The following is a 19,142-nucleotide window of genomic DNA, read 5'->3' as shown; positions in this document are numbered from 1 at the left end:
ACAGTACTAATTTTTTTTCCACATAAAGTTCCATTGCACTTCGGAGCGCCTCTTCCTATGATAAGGACTGCAGAAAATGCAAACTGGAGTAGCGGATCATTTATCAACTAATAATAGAAAAGTATTTTTAGTTTCAATGCAAAGAGATAGGCACCAGGGGGGAGGAACACACCACAGCACTGGGAAATCAAGAGTGGGGAAAGGCTCTTGGTGCTGCAGAGACCCCCATTTAATTACAGCACCCCCACCCCCATTTAATTACTGCACACAAGCAGCAGCCTGGTACCACAAGCAGACCTGTAGGAAAGCAAAAAAACATTTCAAAGCAAGGAGAGAATCAGCCAGTTCAAAGCCTGATTCTATTTTCTCCTTGTGTTTGTATTTCTTTCCTCATTTAAACCCTACAGTGGACATCCTAAGGAAAAAAAAAACCGCAATGGGAAGAGGGAGCAGCATGAATTCTGCAGCTTCAGTGAGGGGGTTTCTTACAGCCTCTGAACCGGGATATTTTCAGCAATCACTTGAGCCACACTTCCCCTAACCTGACAGTTTTTTTTGCCTGATGCTTCCTGACAAATTGAGTCATGTCAGCATTGCCCAAACAGTTTATGTTGCGAGGATGATGCCGAGACACAGCGCACAACATGTGGCGGCTCCCTAATACCTATGAAATGAAGAAAATGAAACAAAGCGTTTCCCCCAAGACATGTCCCCACTACAATAGATGGATGTAAAGTTACTGGAACAGTTTGTCAACAGACACAAGGCAGTCTAGTTCCAAAGATCACTTCTTCAAATAAACCAGGGACTTTTTCATCTTCTAGAAAATAAACAGAAGACCCTGAATCGATTTTTTAAGATCGCCGGGAAGATCCAGGCAAAGAACCAAGGAACAAAGATCAGACACTGAAGACAAAGCAAAGAACCCAGACTCAATAGCTGAACAAACTAAAAGCGCCCAGACAGAAACCCTAATTGCAAGGCTGGGAAAAAAAAAAAAACAAAACATTGAAAATGACCCCGAAAAATACTGATTCTACAGCAAATTGATGTTAGGAAAGAATACCAAGCAGCAGCTCTGCAGAACTGAAGAGGGGAAGCGGGGACAAGGTCAACCAATGCCAGCACAGCACCAGCCACCTCTGTGGACCAAAGGCTGTAAACACGAATATCTAAGTGTTTTAATTCAGATAAAGTCAGGGAAGCATAAACATTGTGAGTTTTTAAATGCACATTTCAGCCCTGGCTCCCTGTCTGCCTAAAGTCAGAAAACAGGAGAACGTCTGTGCAGCTTCAAAGAGCGCTTTTTTTATTATTATCATTATTTTACTGCACACGCAGCAACACGTTTTACTCTTAATCCGTCCTTCCTTGTCCTGCCAAACTTGAATGCAGATTACTCGCTAGTTTTCAAACTTATGTATCCTGACATAAGAGAAGACTATTAGGAACAGCATTATTTTAACATTTATCTCCTATAAAAGGCTGAGTATTTTCCAGATTCAATTATCTCAAACACCTTTGTCTGCAATTTCTCTCTATGATTGTGCTGAACTGTATTTAAACTGCCTGATTCTGGACTTTGGGGGAAAAAAAAAAAAACAACAAACAAACACCACCAAAATGCGAGGCAGAACATTCCAACCACAAGTCACATTTCAGCAGCCCAACTCCTGAAGGGCGACACTGCGGAGCTGCGGGAAGAGGGAGGCAGAGCTGAGACTTCAGAATTCCACACATTTACACTTCAAGCTAGAGTAAACCTGTTTTAACTCAATTCCCCAAAATCTTTGTTTTCCATCATTTAAAGCCTTCATGTTCCTTTAAATAATTTATCCATAGGCTAAAGGCAAACTTCATTAATAATTTAGGATTTTTTTCCCCCCCTTTCTTGATGAATAAAAACCCTTATTACCCAGCTCGTGTAAGTATAAGGTTTACCTGTGTTGCAAGAATTGTAAATTATTCATTTCATATTTTGCCAGATCACGTAGTGTTAACAAGACAGGCCTATATTATTATTATTATACTTTCTCACTACAAATGTTTGTCACATGGAACAGCTATCAGATGAAAAAGAATACATATTTCCTGTATCTTGACTATAGACTCACAGGACGGTTTGGGTTGGAAGGACCCTAAAGACCATCTAGTTCCAACCCCCTGCCCTGGGCAGGGACACTTCCCACCAGACCACCTCAGAGACGGTGCAATACTGAAATAAAAATCTAAATCTCTACCTCTATCTGTGTAATATAAGCGTGATGCCTTGTGTGATCTGGGTGAGTGACTTTGAAGCAGCAGCATCTTTACTTATTAGTTAAGACTAAACCCAAAGATGCCAGGAGGCATCTGAAACTACAGATGCCAGAATTTAAGATGATGAAGTCTATTCTGTAATTCATGATGCCTAAAAACTGGTTAAAATTAGTGCACGTGAGGGGACTTGTCACAAGCAAGCACTTGCCATTCTGTTACAATTTGTAAAACAAATTTCTTCTCAGATGGCAAAGGCCACCTTTCCCAGGGTGGAGACCATAGCTGGGGCTTCCAGAATGACACCTCCAGCAGCTCCAGGGCACCGGCACAGAGAATCCCCACTCCTCCCTCCTTCCCCCACGCGGTGGCAATTCGTCCTCATCCATTTTAAACAATTCACTTTCATTACAGAACCTGAGTTACTTCCTCCCACATAACTATCATACTGATGGGTGACTTAGGAAGTCTCCAAATGTTTCAGTACTAAAGGATTGGTTTTAGTTTTTTGGTTTTTTTTCGCCCTAAGTGACTTCTCGGGCAGAGTCATAATGCCGTTATCACAACAGGCTAAAATCTTGATTAAGCTCTTCCTTCCTTCAAGTTATTGCTTGCTACATTACCATTTCCTGACACAAAATATTTCCAGCCTTTCATAGGCTGTCAACAAAGTATTTAAAAGTTATCTCATCTGACTACCTTAGAGCACGCCCAACTGGCACTGGGCTTGAACAGTCACTGGATCTGACATACCCCATGATTTAGCAGCTTGCTGATATTGTTGGATCTAAAGTAAAGCTGGTAATTAAGGACTCTTCTTAATAGCCTCATGAAAGCACAGATTGTGCTGAACCATTACATGGAAAAACAAAAGACCAGCATAATTTGCATTGATGCAAGTTTAACAGAGAGTATGTTAAATAAACCACCAAAAAATATTTTCTCAGTTTTATTTAAAATGCGATGCAGTTCTAAGGCAGCTATCAAAAAAACTATTCTTATATCCTCAAATATTTCAAGGGAAAGTCCTGACTAATAACCCCGCAACTATGAGAAATTTCAAGGAACCCAACTTACTCACTCTTAATGATAGCATTTTATTAGGGGGGGAACCACTGTACCAAAAAGGCTGAAATAAGGAAGAGAAAGTCCTTTCTGAAGAGTAGTAAACCAGAGGGGAGAAGGATATATTTAGCATAGACATAAGGAAAAGCATTCTGAAAATAAAGACAACCAGGAAAGGAAGTTACTTAGCGATGAAGCTACAAGCACAGTTAAGCGATCAGACTGCGTGGATGAGGCAGCAGAGTTCCAAACAGGCGTTTTTAACCAGTAACCGCTGACTTTTTAAGCTATTGCACAGCATACAGTTCCCCGAACTAGCCAAGCAATTCTTTTTTCTGGTGGAAAGGTATTTAAACAGCAACAACAACAAAAAAAAAAAGTAATTCTACAACTTTAAAAAGCAGTTCCAACGAAATTTCTCTACACCCACACTTACAGAGCTGCTTCCACAACCCTGGTTATCTTTTAGGTGAAGCCAGAACTCTGACAAAATAAAAAGAAACGTTTAAAGCAAACTTCTGTTTAACAGACAGGTTTTTGCTTGGTTTTCAAGTAAAACATGATGCTTTGAAAACAAAATTCTTTCCGGTTCGATCGGATTTTTACTGCTCATTCATTTTTTGCAAACATCTTCTCCCCATGTATTCAAGCACTTGTGAAATACCCTTCCAAAGATGCTTTCGTGTACCAGTTACTATGTGCATGACAAAGGTGCTGTCTCTGCTTAGTCCATGCCATTGCTTGCCAGGTAGCGTTTAACGGTGGCTTTACCGTGTAGTTCCAGACCCAGGGCCCCAGGGTTCCTGTGAGAAGCTGCATTGCTATGGTACAGAGCATAGACTCCGTAACATCAAATCTACGCGCGAGGGAAAGAAACATTTCAAAACATTTTCCTGAGCCCTTCTGTTAAGTGGAGCCGTTAAAACAGATCTTCAGGCACAGCGTAAAGAACAAAATCCAAACAACAGTAGTTGCGTTGAGATAGTTTAAAGGGTAGGGGCAGAGGAAGAGAATCAACGACCACAAAAAAATGAGAGTATTAGCAAGTTAACTGAAATATTGTAACCCATACAATGTTTTACACATTTAAAACCCCATTCAGAGCTTCTGCAATTTACAGTACCGCTGCAACACGTGGGCGAACACAACCATCCGCATGTGCGTAAGGAAACAAAATCAAGTTTCTTGCTCCCGAGTCACAGCAAATTAAATTTGTAATTGGACACAATTCAGGATCTCTCATCTCCCTACCCAACACTCATATCTCCAAACGACGCTGACTATATGAATTCTTCATCTAAAGATGCTACGGCGTATTTTTTGTAGGGCAGAAGAGCAGACTGCACCTTCAGCTTGGCTCCTCTAAGGGAAATGGAGGAGTTAGTTACACCTCCCTGCTCAGGCAGCTCTAACCTCGGCAAATAATGCTAAAATAAGTCAAGTGAGCTCTGGAACCCTTTTCAGTGGCAACCAAACTCTGTTCTGTATACACTGATTTTTCAGCCCTGACAGAAAGGGATGAAAAAATACGCTGTCCACAACTACCGCACATATTCCTTACGGTAAAATGCAGACTTATAGCATTTTATAACCAAAATATTTTAAAATGTGATCAAACTAAAGTTACATTAAGCCATCTAGTGGAAAAAAAAAAAGAAAAAAAAAAGGATTTCATCAATAACAGATTCAGCCATAACAGAGATCCTGTTTATTGCAGTGCTTATCAAAGTATTTCTTGGCACGGAAGCACGCAGGCTGCCAGCCAGCAACATGTCAATTGATTAAAAAAGTACATCAGAGAAACAAAGTTCATCATGACCACACTGCCAGAGCTTAAGAAGTGCCATAACGATGCCCATGCCTGGTGAGAGGGTACAGCGAATTTCAGTCTGATAAGCATTCTCAGTTTAATTATCACAGCACATAATACAGTGTATAGTTAGAAAAGGTAACGGTATTTTAGGGAATATAGGAAGAGAAACCCACATACCCAAACCCCACAGCCAGCTTCGGTACTTTCAGACAGCTGCAGTTTTTCCTTCCCCCCCCCCATGTTACTCTAAGTGATATCTGTAATTCAGACATGGATTCATTTTTTAAACATTATCCGGGAAAGCTTAAGATGGGGCCATTGACCTCGGCATGTGCTTAACTCTCAGATGTTGGCAGTGACAAGTCTTATTTTGCATGCTGTCTGCTCCGCTGGGTTCCCTTGTCAAACTAGTAATAGTCTTGAGCTAATTAACACGCCATTGATTAGTCACGCCTCCAGAATATACTCTTGACAGTGCTAATTTATTGAGCGTATTCCACGTGCAATTTTTAAAAGGTCCTGTTTGATTAAACAAGCTCTAGACTTTACAAGGGTCAGCACCGAATCAAGTGTCAGAGCTCAGAGACAGCTGTGGTCAATTCCTTCCTTGCCCAGAACGGTGAACCAAAAAGATTTCATTCAAAGTTGAGAGATTTCCTGAGAAATCCTGAGAACCAACCAAGAACAGGAAACAGATACTTACACTGGGGATTGCTCCGAAATCGAGTCAATCGCCACTGATACAGCTGATCTGATACAGCTTTTTTCATACTGTGTGAAACTGAGGGGGAATTTATGCCCCGTCCTCCTCCCCAACACAGAATTCCTTGCAACAGTCCTGCGCAGCAAAACACGGCAGACAAGAAAAACACTCTTGCCTCATCAGAACACAGAAGTTACGAGGTTGGAAACTCAAGGGGATACGTCTACGGTTTAATACTCTGCGCAGCAACGCTCTGGTCTGAGAAATGATGATTCTTCCATCTGTCTCATCCATATCTACCAAGCGTGCAAGAGGGATTACTCAGGCTGGGCAGCGAACTATGACTCTGAGCATAAGACAAAGGATTGTTTTCTTAAGGGAACCACTGCAGCAAGAAAAGAATGTTCACCATCACAACATGAGGGGGGAAAAAAAAAAAAAAAGGGTAAAAGTCACATGCTACAAGACCAAACGCTTAGTTTTAAAGGTTATTATGGAGTCTAATCTTAACTCATTCCAATCCAGCCTTTTCACTTGGGTGTAATGAAATACAAATAGCATGAATAAGGCAAAGACAGAAAAGCACAAGCAAATTAAAACTAATTCCAGCTACAGGAAATTCATCCTGAGGTAAAAAGAATATTAAAAATGAGCCATAAGCTTTTCTTCTCTCCTTGCTCTAACACATTTAAGACAATATGTAAATTTTTCCTTTTGCTGCTCATTAACATAGATTAAAAGTTGTACAGGTCAGATAACAAGGTGAAGCTCGGGGCTATTACGCTGAAGCTCATTATTTCACAGAGCAGTAAGAACTGCTTTAAACCATAAAAGGCAGAAAAATCAGCAGCAGCATCTCTGCAGGTGACTGCTTGGCTCCTGGTTTAAAACACCACTACGGGACTTGTGAGAGCGAAAGGAGGAGGAGGATGATCCTGGTGTGGAAACCCTCCTCATCGCTTACGGCAATTTCAGCTGTATGTGTTATTGCCATGGAAAGGCACTCACGCCTGTTTACATAACAGGCAGCGAGCACTGGAGAAATGCTGAGAGGTGGCAACGAGTGACTGAAGTACGCAGAAGGCGGCAGGTTGCAAGCAGCAAACTTCACACCTACCCAACGACACTCCAACACGGACCGCTTGCAAGTGTGGAGCAACTCATTCCCCCCTGACATCAAGAGAGACTCTACCGAGCCTCAAACTTTCCTCTGCAAATAACCAAGGTATTAAAGTTCTCCAAGAAGAGCTGGAAAAACTCATAAGATGGAAAGTTTTAAGCCCTATAATCGTGGAGATTACTGCCTTATCTCCCACCATAATCCTGAAGCCGTTCCCGAGAGCAAGAACTCAATGTGCTAAACTCTGACTTGGAAGGCTTCCACCTCTGTATTTTGCTATTTGGTGTGAATTGTCTATCCAAAACACCACACCAACTCCTTCTCTGCTAACTGCTAAAGAGGAAGGCTTCATTTTCACTGCTGGCCTCATTTACTAAGCTCTCCTTTACACCTCAGTGGTAGTACTGGCACAAAGGCTCCGAGAGCGAACCAAATTAACTCTCTCCCCTTCCTAAATCAACCCATTAAGCTCTTGCTTATGTACAACTGCTACAGTGTCACTGAGCAAGAATGTTCCCCCAAATTCTCCAACATTCCTCAATAACGGCTGTTTTGTTAGACAGCCTGAATGCTTTTGCTTTCTCTAGGGACTATTATTCAAACAGTGAAGTAACATTTCAAACTTTTCAGTTATATGAAAGCTGGTAAGAACTGATCCTTCCTCTCAGTGTTTACCATTATGCCTTATGAAGCATCCTTCAAAACTGATTTCCATCTCACTGTGTGTATATATATTTACACATATATATGCACACACACACTTATAATTTCTACTATTGCCAACTTTCCATATTTCAGTTAAGAAAGGTTGGGATAAACCAGATAATGCAGTAACTCCCAGGAGAAGTGCTGGGGACTGTGGTGCACATCCCCGCGTGCCCACTGGGTTTTTCTAATATGACTTAGCACTTGTCCCCAGTCCGCACGGCCAAGCGTAGGAGGCCTTTACAGGTGCAGTGCTGCATCTCACATCTCAACACAACGCTCAAGTTGCAATGCAGAACCCAGCTCAGATCTGGCAGAGACAAACTGCTCCAGCTTCACTTCTAACTATCCCAGATTTGAGACAGCTCCTGCAGAGTCAGCCTGTCTGCGCCCTGACCTTGTCAGGTTCGATACAGCACTGAACCTGCATCCACACAGACATCTAATCGCTTCTTGAAGCCAGAACAGTGAGCAGGCGCAGTATCAAATCCACGCAGAATAAGTTTGGATCTGGAAGAACCAGAGCTCATAATCACAACTGGGGTCAAGCTAACGGCAGGCAAATTCCCTTCAGGGCTCGTACACCCCATTCCCGAATGATTCCAGTTTCTGCACCATGTTCCTAAAATACCAGATCACTTCCACATATCCATATCCACATTCCATCCATATCCATGTGGAAGTCCACTGGGGCTTCCCAGTTTGATTTTTGTGATATGCAGAAGAAAATGCACTTTTTCCAAATCAGAGATTCCCCGGTTACGGCACAGCTGTGCCCGTACAAGACTAAGCCTAAAACAAAGCTCATTCTGTACTGCAGCACAGCAAGTCCACAATCCAGACAAACCAGTTCCCGGGCTGAAAAACAGGAGAACACAGTATTCAGACTGCTTTAATATTGAATGCTTTCCTGCAATCCAGAATCACCTTTTTATTTCTTCACCTGTGCAGTACATCCCTCTTATTTCACAAGCCCATTCCCAGGTCGCGTGTTTGTTCTTAAACAAAACTTGTGCATACGACTCTACCCATGCTGCTCCCTGCGGGTCTTACCATAGCCAACCCAATTTGCTTCGAGACACTTCCTGCTTCCTCACAGGGAATTTTTAAGCAATACTGACCTCTAGCTATTTTTTTTAGCTATTTAACGAACTCGAGTTGCTTTCTGAAAAGTCTGCAGCAGCTGCCAAACAAGATCTAACAAAATTATATGATCGTTGTACTGGTTTGAGCGACACAGGGTTAATTTCTCTTTCAGTAATTTTACTTTTCAGTAAGGTCTCTTCTACTGCACAGGAAAACTGCACTTTTAGAAGACTCTAGCATCTGAATTTGTGAAAATATTTACTTTATAGCCAGCTATGGTGTGGGGGTTTCAAGGTCTTGGTGTTTTTGAGCTCACCAGGTGCAAGTATAAGTAGGAGCAAGACCCAGGCCCTTGACCCAAGCTGGCCAACAAGGTTATTTCAAACCATGACTGACACATTCAATATAAATTATGAAGTTTGCTGTGAAGTGCTCTCTCTCCCTTGATGGCTGCAACCTTTCCCCAGTGCCGGAGCCCTGAGCCCTTCCCTTCCTCCCAAAGCCGCAGCATTCGCAGTGTCCAACATTTGCTGTCCCCTGCTGGGAGTGCACAGCTTCCTACTGATAGAATGGGCTGAGTATAATCCTTGTATATTTTAAATTAGTTCTTTAGCATTATTAATGTTAATTATCTAGTCTTATTCTATTAAATCTGATTCTATTTCAGCCCTCAGGTTTCTTTGTTTTTTCCCCGATTCCCTTTCCCTGGTGGGGAGGGGCCATCAGGTGAGAGAACAATTGTCTGAACGACAATAAATTGTGGGTTCTTCAAACCATACCAATCATTTAAAGACGGTGACAGATCACTGGGACCCGACCATCTCAACTGATTATTCTGCAATCCTGGCATAGTGCAGGGCAGATCCCCACAGTTGTCAGCGGGAAGAAAGAACCAGCACAGCTGATGTATTCAGTAATTGGGCACAATTGAACTAATAGTTTTCCTACTCCACCTGCAACACTCCATAGGAATTTTGCAGAAGCGATCCCATTTCCTCCTCCCTCGGGGTGAACACTCCTGCTCTGCAGATAGTCTGACTCAAAGTGCGCTCTGCACAGCTTCAGCGAATTGTCAAGGCTGGTACAGTGACAGCAAATACAAATCAGACATTCTGTTCCACAAGCATACACTTGACACACTAATTTATCTTTCCTTTCCCCCCCCCCAAAGACTTTTTCAGCCAGCCAAGTTGATTATACATTTAACTGTTCAAGTTTGAGCTGCAAGAAGTAAAATATTAATCTTGCCCTTTAGCAGTCTGCTCCTCTTCTCTGAGCCTTTTCCAATTTGCTTATTGAGTTGATCTCTGTAATGAAATACAGTTTCTTGAACATAATCTCATTGCAGAAATACAGCCAGTGATAACCAACTGTGTGGTCTTTCCTCCTTCTTTGGGATGGAAGACAAGTTAGAAATGCTGACACGTTTCCTAAAACATTGCTACTTTTCACAGTCCCCTCAGTGTATTTTTGACAGAGTTACTACATAGGATACACAGACAGGAAAAAGCTACTGCACACTAAGACCTTTTTGGCTCCTTTCAACAGCTGTCTCCGATTCCACTTACTCTGGAGAAAGAATACCCAAATACCTAAGCCTTTGCGCTACAGTGAATCTGAAGGTAAATAAAATGCAGACTTTTTTTTTTTTCAGTTTTGTGATTGGTGAAATGAAAGCTTCAGGAAAAAAATTACTATCAAACAGTGAGAATCAATTAACTGGATAAATAATCTGAGTTTTTGCCACAGAAAGGAACACCAGCTTATGGCAGTCTATTAACCTTATGACACAGGGCGAATGAAGAAACAAATGTATTTACTACACAGTACTGTCCATTATCTAAAATAATGATACACACATTTGTGTGCTTATTGCCTTCTCTACATCAGCTATTTGATGGATCATCAAATTCTCATAAGGCCACGCAGAACGTATTCGCTACAAAACACCATCTCAGAAAAGCAAAAGTTACAGTGAATACCAGGAGTAATGTACACATTTGTCTGGAGGATAAAAGCAAATTGGGTGGTTTTGATTCTTGCATCTGTAAAGTCAAGCACATGCCAAGGTTGGTTTTGGGGTTTTTTTTGTGTTCTTTGATCAATAACAAGAAAACTTTAATTACCAGGGCCCCATAAAGTTCAAAGGGAGCTAAAAGCATTCAGTATTGAGACCTTTAGTGCAACATGAAAGTAAGAAGCCTAAAACATTACAAGATTTGAGCCAGATGTTTTACTTTAAAGATTTAAGTATGAGAATTGACTGAAACTATTCTGTTTTGGTGTAGTCAGGATTAGAATAGGGGTCTAGAGGTTTATAATTGTACTGTTTTAGCAATATCTGGATATCTGTCGATGAATAACAATACACTGTAAATAAACGGTGCACGTTGTAGCATTGTTTCAAAATCCCATACAAACTAAGGACAAATTTCAGAGGTTTCCAGGTGAAAAATCATTCTGCAGTGTATTTACTCAAAACACATGTTCCATCTATGAATGCAAACATAGAACAAATGTACATTTCCACATTAATGCTGGAGAATCCCACAGCTCACCGAGCCCTTGCGTTGTTTCCCCACCTACCCTCACCCAGCCTTAAACGGGGTTTCAGCTATTGACTTTCTTGCCATTGCAATTTTGGTCCCATTATTGACAGAACCACAGTCTACACTACCTAAGAGGCATTTAGAACTTTAAATTGTAGGCACAATGTCAATTAATACACTACATTTTAACAATTATGGTTAATAGTGAAGGTCAACTATACATCATCACAAATCAAGCAATACCAAGAGATAGGTAGTTAACTGAATACTAAAGCCAGACTGCCACCACCTGACAAAAGCATTCCATTCTTGGGATGAAACACCAGGTTCTTTGAACCTAAATAAATAGAGGAAATCATGTCAGAAGCTCCTAATTAACTAATATGACGAAAGGATATTTTACCCCTCTTAAAACAAGTGAAGTAACTTTCAGTATTAATTGCTGATCCAACAGGTAATAGCTGCCACAAGCTCTAAGCGTGCGTATATATATGAATATAAACAATTTACTACTGCTCTAAGGATCTGAACTACAATCACATAAAATACAACTAGACAGGAAAGCAGCCTAACTTTCAGTTTTATTTTCAGCCAAGGTACTTACATGCCAAAGCGCAACGTTCCAGAGACGTACGTCTGCCAGTGCGCGCAGTAAAACATGAATGTTCCAGCAAAACAACAAAAGAACATCCAGTCAGGGTTCGTTCCCAGCTGCACAGCAATACAAGTTCCCAAAACCACAAAGACTGCAGAAGAAAATCAGTCACATAGTAAAAAGATAAAGTGTGTATGTGTGTAAAGTTCCTTACCAGAAACAAATCTAACAAAAGGACCCAGAGAAGGAGAGAGCGTGAAAGTATCCCGATGTGTTTTATTTCACAGACATAAGAGATTAACACTTCCATTTTAAAAGAGTACAGACTGTAAAGTGTATATTTAAATTCATATCAGTTATCGGAAGTCCTCAATATTGAGGGGTTCAGTCATTTCCATTGACCTTCATGGGATCAGACATCAAGGGAATTGTGCGATTTATGCAATTGGAGCCTGCGGCCAGAGTTTTGGGGTTTTGTCATGTATCCAGAGTTTGTTGGACACAGTTTTCCCCATTTTCCGAGTTTTTATTATGCCATTAAGAAAATCCAAGTTCTGTCATTTAAGACTCACGAGGTATCTATGCTTCCCCCCACCTGCTTTAAATACACAACTTCAAAGTATTCATAAATATTTAAAGCATAAAAGCTTTAGAATTTAAGTAACCAAAAGCATCTGATCATTCTTTTGCAACAGGGTTAAACTTTCAGCTGGCTCAATGAGCTCTGCATACCAAGAAAAGAACTCATCTTGCTGATTCTAATCTTAAACTCAGATTTCTACCATCCCATTGTTTAGGCTTCATACCTGTCTTGCAATCGCTCTATATAGATTGGATCTAAAATAATATAGAAAAGCATTTTGACAACTTCTTACAGAAATTTTTGTAGAACCGAGACTCTGATAAAGCACACACAGAAAACTTCTGGCTCAGACTGAATTAGTCACGTGCTTAATGTTTTTCAGTGTAATACAAGAGAAGGCATTCAGTTGATCAAGAGTACTGTCTATGGAAAGAAGTTGACTGAAAAGCTATACATTCAGCAATATCAGTTGTCCTCTTCTTCAGTAAAGAAGTATTTTTCTGTATTCCAGATTTGATCCCTGAAATAGTGTCATTTAATCCTCATACTTCAATTAAAAATGACAATACCTGTGGAAAGCGAATCACAGCCATGATCAAAAAGTTCTCCTAACGGAGTACTGCTATTTGTCCTTCTTGCTTGTTTTCCATCTATAGCATCCAGAGACTGGTAGATGAAAAGCCCACATGCACAAGCAATGTATGCCCAGGGAGGTGCCTAAGAAAGAAACAGGCAATGACAGCAAAAGCTTTTTTAAACCTTAAAAAAAAAAAAAAGCCTTAAGTGGAACTATCTTACACTCTCCTACAGTAGTCTTTCATTTGCACACACTTCCTCACTACAGGCACAGACCTTTCGGTAGCTGGTCCTTGCAGGGACAGGCAAAGGGGGTTATGACATGTGAAATGTAAATAAAACAGTGACAAGAATTACTAGCTTAGATTAATAGCTACAGCATATTTTTTTAAAGCAGGATGTTGCACTGTACATCTGAAAAAATATAGCACTACATCTGCAAAGTTGTGTGCAATTAAGTTCTTGTCTTGCTTCTCCTTCCTGTAGGTGTCTTTGTAAATTGTCTGAGTGATTTAGAAACTGAAAAACGTTCTTAGCCCCCAAAACATGCAACTGTGTCACAAACACTGAGCTCTTCTTCACAAGATCTCAACGAGGTGTCACGTACTAAAACACTGCCAAGTACAGGGTATTACCAGGCTGCAGTGGCACTTGAGAACTATGTCACCGCAAAGGGCTCAAACTTTTAGAGTTCAAGTTCAGCTATTACATTTTCTGAGACCTGTAAAGTCCCAGTGCTCTGCAATACAGCACTTCCAGCACCAACTGGTTTTTCTATTCCTAGGTAACAGCAGCTTTGCCAAATCTGTGTTAATAACACTTAATATTCACATCCTCTATGGCAATTTATTTCTACAGAAATAGCAAATCTCTGCTAGACCAAAGACTTCAATTCAAGCTTCCCCCCCCCCCCCAGTATTTGAAGCATAAACCATTATTACCACAAAAGCCAGAGGGTTGCCATTAGTCTGTCTCAGTTTACACATCCATAAAACAGGTATTAATGGATATTTTGCAATCTTCATATGACACACTTTATAAAAGCGAGCATTTCAGAGCAGCTCTATTTTACAGACCACGCCAATAAAGTCCGAATACAGCTAAGCAGCTTAATCAAGCTGACTTGCCTCTCATAAAGCTCTAAAGTCCACCTTCTTCTGGGCCACACAACCATGACTCATTTGTAGCACGTCAACTTAAATATATTCTTTCTACAGCTTGCATTGTTCCTGCTACTGCATTTTACTAAAAGAGCTCATCCTGCCTCGAAAGCTGGCAGGACACTCTGCTTCTAGCAATGCATCTACACAAAGCAGCACAAGAGGCGAGTTAAGGTGGAAACGTGCCACCCAAAAGCAGAGGTCCACATTTAGAAAAGGCTTTGATACTACGGAATTCCATCCCATGATGATATTTCTATTTCTTATGGGTAGATTTTGTACACAAAGTTAAAGCTATCTTTCAGTGTCATGCCATTTTTCCCCTCTATAAATTTAAAAATAATAATAAAAAAAAAAGACTGCTGGCTCCTCTTCTTTCTTAAAGACTACTTTCATTACCAGTGTAGGTGTTTCCACTTAGATATTATTTGTATCTGCGCAAAATTTTAAAGCTCTCTCCCTTGTCCAATTTTTATTTTTTTTTTTTAAACAAAAAACCAGCTACCATTCCACTGTTCAGTGCTTTGCTAGCTGGGGTCTCCCCGGCTAAGCAGGCAATAGAACTATTTGTATCTCATTTTCTTTTTGGCTATGAGGGAGGCTGCAAGCGATAGCTACGTTCCCTTGGCTACACACCTTTCATCAACAGGAAGAGACAAGTCACTTTTGAAAAAAGCAGAACTAAGACTGAGCTACAAGGAAGAAACAATTTACATCTGAAAGCCATAGTGCTTTTAGAAAAAAAAAAAAAAAATTCTGTTTCTGGAATTTCAAAGCCCCATTTTCTTCCCAGACAGCTACTTGACACTTAAAAAGCACAAGCTTACAGCTCTGCCACTGAGATGGCATCCTCCCTGTCGTGCCAGCACACAGGGCTGCAGTGCCATATGGCAAATCAGATCAGGCTGAAAGCTACCTCAGCAGAAAGTTATTTTTCAGCTGAAGTGAGAAGACAATCTCACTCACTTGCACAGAGTAACCCTCAAACTGTTAAATGCAAAACAGTGTTTTAATACAGCAGACTACAGCTAGCACCATGACTTTCTGACGCTCTGAGCATAGGTTAGTACATACTTCAGAAGTTTAATTACTAAACCAAATCCAGCTGTGCTCTAAATTTTAAATTATGCTCTGGTTCAGTGGCCTATACTAGCTGTGAAGCTGCTGAAATAGAGACGGGTTGAAAGCTCTCTATCACACTAATTTCAACGTCTCAGCCCCCGTGTAATACTGCTGTGGGAACAAGCAGCAAGTTATAACCAAGGCATACAACAATGCCATCGTCTGAAAGAGGAAGGAGCTGCTCTAAGTATTCACTGCATGAACTTAATATTCGCTTTTTATCTTACACCTGCCAAATTCCACAAGTAATTGTGAAACTATCTATTTCAACAGATTTCTAGAAGAGGCAAACATCCCTTTACTAGGTCATCTGTGGTACAGGGCTGCAGTGTTGAATGTGGCAACCTACACGGAGTTTTTGGAGTCTGAGTGGAAACAAACGTATGCTGCTTGACTACGAAGCATTTTCCCAACCTAACTTGGAAGACTTAGTTACAAAGGAGTTCAGGTATTTTAAAAGCTAGAACTTATGAGACATTCTCCAGCTATTTGACATGGAATACATTTTCTGTACAAAATTATCTTCTTTTTCAGTGCTCAAAAGCTTTTTCTGCTTTTAAGAGTCAACATTCAAATGACAAAACTTTTCCGGTGCACAAAAATGGAAGTCTTCAAGTGCCTTATGAGGTAACTCCAGTGAGAGAGAAAAGTCCTTGAAACTAGTAACTTGAAATGCCTTATACAGAGTTTTGTACCCCTGAAACCAGGAATTACAGGAGGTTAAGACAGTTCCCCTGAGGACAGGTCAGGAGCTCGCACTGCACTGACAACAGAGAATAAAACTACTGCCTTTTATTCAGCCTTCTCACAGCATGGACTGCTCGGGCAACACGCTGCTCAAGAAGACAACTTTGTGTTCCCACAGCTCATAACACACTGTACCCAAGATCCTGATCTGAGCTGCCCGGTAATACAAACCACCAGGGCCCACACAGGATGAAGAAAGGTGTTCCTTTATTTCAGTAAGTTGGGTTTAGTCACACCAGCCACAGAAGAAGCAGCCAGCCTTGATCTCCCAAGCTGCACCGCTTGGGAGCTCGGCCCCTTGTCTGAGCTCAAGTTCCTCGCTGTGTTGCAACTCTAGCTGGGCTCACAGGCAGATTTAGCTCGCTGCCAATCGAGTCACCTTGCACTTCTTGTTGTGTGGTAACTCTAGATCAGAAAGCTGAAGGTGACTAACCCAGTCGCAAGCAGAGAAAGTAAACAGGCAAAAAACCTACATGCCATGCAAGCAAGACAGCTACAAATCTATTTCTTAATCATCTGCACAAGAACTCAAGCCTTGTGAGGCTGAAGCTTTCATGCAGACGGTCCTTCACAGCTGCAACTGGAACAGCTATTTTGGTTCTAGACCCTATTTCATACTGTGCACATTGGCCAGAGGAAGTGCTGTTTCACTCAGCAAGCAGCGTGCTAACCCCAGAATCCGCATGTGCTCTTTGTGCATGCAAGCACTCATGCAGAGGCACACACAGTTACAGAGATTAGCTTGAACACGTGAGAACTGCTGGTTGATCAACAAGAAACAGTTCTCCAAATACAAGAACCCACCAGAAAACAGTGCCAGCTGCTACTACATGACAGTAACTACGAACAAAGATTATCAGAAGTCCATAACTTACCTGTTCTGTAGCTGTTGGGCAGTAATATACTAATAGCAGAGTTGTAAATATATTTATTAACAGTCCAATGATGGTGATCAGATTTGGGGCAATCCATGCTGGAACTCTTCCAACTAACCATTCCCAGTAACCTTGCATTAGGGGTTCAAGCAGGGATCGTCCGGCACTCTGATATTTGTGTTCTTCTAACCGTTTCAGCTGGTGCTTTGACAAGGGAGGTGTAGGCAACTGAACTAGTTTGCTTAACACGCATCCAGCAGCGGGACCGTGACCGCAGCCCGCGGGGGATTCCAGGTGCGACTCCCCACATCGCCTCTTTATGTTTCGATGCCCACTCATGGATTGGGCGGCCTCGGAACTTTTATTTGGCAGGTAGCAGCTGTTACGGAGAATCATAAGATCCTGCAACATAAAGGGTTAAGACATATTGAACGTGAAGAGCACAAGACTTTAAGATATCACAAGTTTTCAGGTGCTGCTCTAAGGAGCGTTTCATTTGCCATCAGCAAATCAAGAAAATTTTATAAGAATTCTCCCTTAGAAAAGAAAGATACTTGGAGAATTGCTCAGGGAAAGACAGGAAACAAGTATCCTCAATATATGCAGTTATAAAATGGTAAGTTACAGTTGTTTACTTTCTTCGCTGCCTACTGAAGCAAATATCCTGCAGCCACCAGCCTACATTTCATCAGCAACAGAAACGTACACCACACCACTGACTTACATTGCAGACTAAGGCACAGTCAGTCCCCTCGCAACTCTCTCATGGGGGAGCTAGCTGTACCTAACAGACATACATCACTTTAGCTTACCAACTGATGGCACTAAAGATTTCTCTGTATGCGTAGCATTTTTAGTTTAACTGGTTTGAAGCAGCTTTGGTGCATCTCTTTGGTGAAGCTGAACAACCACCTAAAGGCAGTTATAAGCTTTTTTTTCTCCTTACTTCAGTTTTGCTGTGGCTATTTTATTCTCTAAGTTTAACCCAGCTCAAGTGAAAGCTTATTGTCTATTCAACTTTTAAGATATGCAAGAAACACGCAGGAGCTAGAGCACTTTAGCTGGTCAAAGACAGCCCACAGACACCAGCTTGAGGCAGCTGCAAAAAGAAAACACAGGCTCAGGAACAGCAGTTCCAGCTCAAACAAGGACTCTCATGATGTTCCCTTTCCCTTGAAGGCAGGAAACCAGAAACCCGTAACTCTCCACACAAACTAGAGAAGAAGCAGTACAGAAAGGAGAATAAAATGGGAAGTTTGCTAGTTATCTACAAGAGCCAACAAGAAAAAAAAAGAAAAAAGAAACCTAGTCGTGAAGCCTAGAAGAATAAAGCTAGAGAGGGGAAGATGACAGCTATCTTCAAAGCCATCAGCAACACACACAGAAGGCAGGCAAAACAGCTATGTAAATCAAAGGTCAATACTGGCATAAAAACAAGTGCTCTTGTTTCCACTCTCCACAGCTTAATTAAGGCAATTTCCAATAGTGAAAAGCCAGTCTCAGAAAGCCCAGCCAGTGGGAGGAGAGGAAAAAGCAAGCAAACAGGGCCTTTCTTGTGCAGGAACTTGATAAATTTGGGAGCAGGTAGACTTGCACCTATTCGTTTATCAGGAAGTAGACTTAGTCACCTAGGAGGTCCCTGTGGGTGTTGTCCTGGACGACCAGAAAAATTAGTTCCAATGCAGAAAACTATACACTCTTCCCCTCTTCCCGAGAGAAAACAACCAAAGACTGCCTCATCCTCCAAAATAAACAACCCCACACTGCCCAGCTTCCACAGGACTTTCACCCGGGCCTGGCTGCTCGCCGGCAAACACCCCGGGGAGAGAAAGGAGGACAAGGGCAGCCCTTGGCCCAGCCAACCCCTTCGCCCCCAGCCCAAACGGGCCAGTCCCCTGGGCGGCCAGAACCCACCCGCACCCAGGCCGGGCGGGGGTACCCCAGCCCCCGGCCCAACCCACAGCACAGGCCCAGGCCCGACCTCAAGGACCTTCCCCCCCTCACCCAGACGACGACCCTCTCCCTCGGGAACCCCGTCCCGCCCGGGAGGAACGCAGAGAGCCGCGAAAACGAACCCCGTCCCCTCACCTCCCGCCCAACACCGAGAGAAACCCGGCATTTACCTCAATCTCCCCGCACCGGGCGGCGCTTTTACGCCCCTTTTGCGACGGCCGGAAAGGAGGTGGG

At 42.0% G+C, this 19,142-nt stretch overlaps 1 protein-coding gene across 1 annotated transcript in view; it reads right to left on the bottom strand.

The window, feature by feature from the left end:
• CEPT1 (choline/ethanolamine phosphotransferase 1) overlaps nucleotides 1-19,124 on the bottom strand; it is a 32,064-nt gene extending 12,940 nt beyond the window's left edge. The window contains exons 1-4 of the mRNA XM_009881308.1: nucleotides 19,079-19,124; nucleotides 16,956-17,357; nucleotides 13,045-13,192; nucleotides 11,902-12,043 (exon numbers count right to left, since the gene is read on the bottom strand). Coding sequence (XP_009879610.1) covers nucleotides 11,902-12,043; nucleotides 13,045-13,192; nucleotides 16,956-17,351 — 686 coding nt within the window. The 5' untranslated portion in view covers nucleotides 17,352-17,357; nucleotides 19,079-19,124. The remainder of the gene's footprint in view (nucleotides 1-11,901; nucleotides 12,044-13,044; nucleotides 13,193-16,955; nucleotides 17,358-19,078) is intronic.
• Between the last annotated feature and the right edge of the window lie 18 nt (nucleotides 19,125-19,142).

This window comes from Charadrius vociferus, unplaced genomic scaffold (genome assembly GCF_000708025.1).
Source record: "Charadrius vociferus isolate BGI_N301 unplaced genomic scaffold, ASM70802v2 scaffold333, whole genome shotgun sequence".
In the NCBI taxonomy this organism is placed as follows: Eukaryota; Metazoa; Chordata; class Aves; order Charadriiformes; family Charadriidae; genus Charadrius; species Charadrius vociferus.
Note: the sequence above shows the minus strand (reverse complement) of the source record. Positions and strands in the feature narration are given on the sequence as shown.